We start from the raw sequence: 3,997 nt of genomic DNA, 5'->3' as shown, positions 1-3,997 counted from the left end.
GGGTGTTAAAAACAAAAACAAAAACAATTCTGCTGTTGAGGGTCTACTGAGAAGAACTGCCTCCTCTACTTCAGTAAAGGATGAGACGTTGGATGGGAATGGAGGAATCACCGGAGAACCTGCTGGGGCAACAACACCAGGACTTCCTGAAACCGCTCACTGCTCCACCAGCCTCTCTGGATGTGTCCGAGTAGTTTACATTCAGCTTGGCCTGGTCCTCAAGAAATCCCCTGAAAAGGAGAAAGGACATTTAATGTAGTATTATTTCTAAGTCAGGCTTTGTGGTTGTTTTTAGCTGCTTGGAGTGCCTACAGGTGCTGCTTCTACTGCAGAAACTCCAATACTTTATTGTAGTACCAACTGTCTGGTACTTGTGGTAGTTTAAAACAAACACTAACAATGATTAACATTTGGTCTTAGTTCCCAAATCCCTATCTCGACTCAGGTGATTTGGTTGTTTTATTTTGAAAGGGGGTGAAAGGAAAAACAGGCTCTCTTCCCAAGGGGGCAACACATGGTATTTAGCTAGCTACATTACAATAACAAGTTGTCTGTTATGCAGATGGGGTAGTGTTGGTTCTGTACAAAACATTGAAAAAAAGTAAGTCACATACATAGACCAGGGCATGCCCTGAAGGAATTATGTATGGCAGTATGGTTTGTCTTTTTATACAAGACACTATTGCCTGTTTACTCTCTAATCAGGCCTGGATGGTGCAGTGTTTGTCTATTGACTGTCAGCCAGGCCATGGATCTCTTTCACAGCAGACATTTTGAATGGTCATAGTAGGAAAAGCACAGCTAAAAATGATAACCTTAACAATGGCTCCATTCCAACAAGTGTCCCAGTAAGCTAGTTCAGTGAGTCAGCATGCACAAGACCACTGTCTCTCCTAAGTGGAATGCAGCCATCATTATTGGTTTTGAAAACCCCTGTGCTTTTCCTGCTATAACATGTCAACATGTCTGCCATGAAAAAGGTATTCTGGCTACGTGGACGTGTGTTGAAGATGGACTGGAGTCATTTGTCATGCTTGTGTACACTGTTGTGCTGTATGTCAGCGGACCATGTTTTTGACTGAGTTTTTTCTTTCTTTTTTTTTCTTCATGTGCTAAACCACTGTCAGTGACTCAGCTTTTTATCTACATATTGGAGAAGCTGCACAGTGTTTTGCTGTTACTTTAATAAAGCAATGTCATCCTTTTCACTTAACATCTTGCGTGTTGTTATACAAGCATTTACTTCTTATTCTCTGTCCCACACTTTTTCGCACTACTCTTTGTCTCGCAGCACTAGCATAGAGGAGTCTTAAAAGTGTGTCTGTACCTTTAAGACATTCAGCGGGCAGCAGATCGGGTTAGGGAAGTGAAAACTGACTTTCGTTTCCCTCGCGGAACTTATTAATACCTGCTCCATGTACAGCGGAAAGAGGAACTAACTGCTGCAGAAACCAGCAGTGACAGAGGGACAGAGGTTGTGTTTCTGTCACTCGGGGACAAAGCTTTCAGTACGGTGCCCGCGAGGAACGTGGTAAGTGCTTTTCAAGGTTTCAGTAAATGGCAAAAAAGAAGGGCTTGTTGTTAGGTAGATGTGTTGCCTTATACTTTTTCAGAATAGTTATTAAACCTAATAGGCTACATTTGGCTGACATTGGTGCAACCAGAACCCTTCAAAATACAACTTAACATACATATTACAGCAGAAGTCCCCGTAGATATGTCAAACAATGTAGCAAAGCATAGAGCGATATCATCAAAAGTTACATTGAAGCAGCTCGGACGCCCTTTTATTCCGTGGATACTAGTTTAAGTATGTTTGGGAATCTTAAAAGGAGTTGGACCGGGAAAAGAGCACTCAACGAGCTGTAGCCCATTTACTAGAAAATACTCAACTGCTACTATTATTATTATTACTTTTCACCATTGCAACACCTTAATTATGTTATTTATGTAAATACTGTATCATAATATTCCTTTAACTGTAAATATCCATACTCATATTTCTTTCTTTATATTTCTAATATCTGAGCAACTGTAACACAGAGTTTCCCTTCGGGGATCAATAAAGTATTTCTGATTCTGATTCTGAATAACTACCATAATTTATGGTATCACCTAAGTTATCCTACATGTGTATAGACCTACGGTAATGGAACCATGTTGAACATGGTTCCATTATCAGAACATTTACAGAACAAGATGTCGTTTCCTCTTTTATAAAAAAAAAAAAAAAAAAAAAATGTAATGGTTCAAGTTCAAATGACGAACATTCCAGAACATAAATATTCATTGTGAATCACTAGATAGATATATAACTCTATATTCATACTGTGTATAGCAATACTTAAATACGTAATTAATAAAAAGAATCTATTGTTGCAGCTTACCAAAGCGATTAGGGGAGGAGGGCGCATCAGAAAAGAGAGAGGGGTTTCTCACTCTTTCGGCTGAGCAGTGATGTTTCCTGTTTCTAACCCTCTATTTCTAGTTTACTTATGTATTGTATAAAAAAGATCAAATAGTTCCTTCAGAAAGAAGATTGTGTGCCATGAATGCGTATGTTTAGTCTTTATGTACATGTTATTTGCTCTATCTCATAAAAATGTAATGTTCTTTACTTCAAAAAGTAAATATAGGCCTACTGATAATTCATATTTTCCAGACAGATTTCATCTAGAATTTGATTTTTTTTTGTTGCCTGTGAAAACTTGGAAAACAAACATCTAAATGTAGTTTATTATTATTATTATCTTAATGTTACTATTATTATAATATAATTATTAGTACAGTAAGAGATTTGACAACCCCAGTCCTTACAGGTACCTGTCTAATGAACTAGTGTACTGCTCCTTTTGGTCACTAGATGGAGGCATCTGATGAAGAGTTGGTCGGGGGTGCTGATGAGCTTGCAGCACCTCCCAATGGTGTCATCAACGAACTGCTGAATGTGGGGCAGCAAGACAACATGCAGGGCGAGGTGAGCTCCCTGCTGTCCTGTTAAAAAACAACAACATAGAGACATCCAGTTTCCGTGATTCTCAGGTTCCCAGTGAAAGATACACTCTTTTCATGAGTGTGATCCCATTCCACTGCCAGTGGTCTTTTCAAACAGTTGCAGAATGTTTTGTTGACCTTCTTTCCTCAGGTGGAGGAGTTTCTGGGCCCGCAAGCAGAGTACAACGAGGAGGAGGAGGAGAGGAAATACTACAGAAGGAAGAGGCTGGGAGTCATCAAGAATGTTCTTGCAGCCAGTGTGGGAGCCATGATTGTGTATAGTGTGTACATGGGTGAGTTTGATTGGAGGAAAGACATAGAAATGGAGGAAGAAACGCACAGGCAGTTCATTATAAGGATCCCCATTAGCTGACGCCTAGACGACCAGCTAGTCTCCCTGGTCAAGGTTCTTTTAGTCAGTCAGCCTGGTCCGTCAGAGGGTCAAGAGAGTGGAATTAAATCCCATACCAAATCAGACAAGTAAAACCGATACTAGTCTGGCTAGTCCACACAGCATTCCGGGATGGGAGAAAAACATGCTCTGGTTTATTGGCATTGGACTTGGGCAGTGATAAACGCCAGACAGCCATGACAGCCATGGTGCCTCTGCCTCGGGGAGGAACTTGTTTTGGTGAAACCTGTACGTTCAATAGGAGTAGTAGTCGTGCAACAGAAAACTCAGCTAGACAATCTGTCCAATCTAGCTGTCTGGATTTACCCTGAGAGATCAGAGGAGCAGTTAACTACAGTCCTCAGAAATCCACCGGAGGTTAGAACGACAACACAAAGAAAGCGGAAAGGGACAGGACAGCTGGTCAAAATGAGAAAATACTTTATTCATCCCACAGCGGGGAAATTCCTTTGTTACAGCAGCAATTCTCTACAATGAAAGCAAAAACAAACAAACCGAGTAAAACAGGTAAAAAACAGACAATGTGCAGAAAAGTAGACTGAAGCAAAGTAAAGTAAGGTAAGGTAAAGTGAAGTGGCGTCACATGAGGTA

General features: G+C 40.5%; 1 protein-coding gene across 2 annotated transcripts in view; it reads left to right on the top strand.

Moving 5' to 3' along the window:
* The first annotated feature begins 1,333 nt into the window (after positions 1-1,333).
* unc93b1 (unc-93 homolog B1, TLR signaling regulator) overlaps positions 1,334-3,997 on the top strand; it is a 17,922-nt gene continuing 15,258 nt past the window's right edge. Inside the window, exons 1-3 of one of the 2 annotated variants that reach the window (XM_032526365.1) lie at positions 1,334-1,531; positions 2,864-2,977; positions 3,146-3,287. In XM_032526365.1, coding sequence (XP_032382256.1) covers positions 2,864-2,977; positions 3,146-3,287 — 256 coding nt within the window. In that variant the 5' untranslated portion in view covers positions 1,334-1,531. Of the gene's footprint in view, positions 1,532-2,863; positions 2,978-3,145; positions 3,288-3,997 lie in introns of those variants that run through there. The other variant, XM_032526373.1, reaches the window with a different exon arrangement.

Source organism: Etheostoma spectabile, chromosome 2 (assembly GCF_008692095.1).
Source record: "Etheostoma spectabile isolate EspeVRDwgs_2016 chromosome 2, UIUC_Espe_1.0, whole genome shotgun sequence".
Lineage (NCBI taxonomy): Eukaryota > Metazoa > Chordata > Actinopteri > Perciformes > Percidae > Etheostoma > Etheostoma spectabile.
This window is presented reverse-complemented; position numbering and strand designations above follow the sequence as displayed.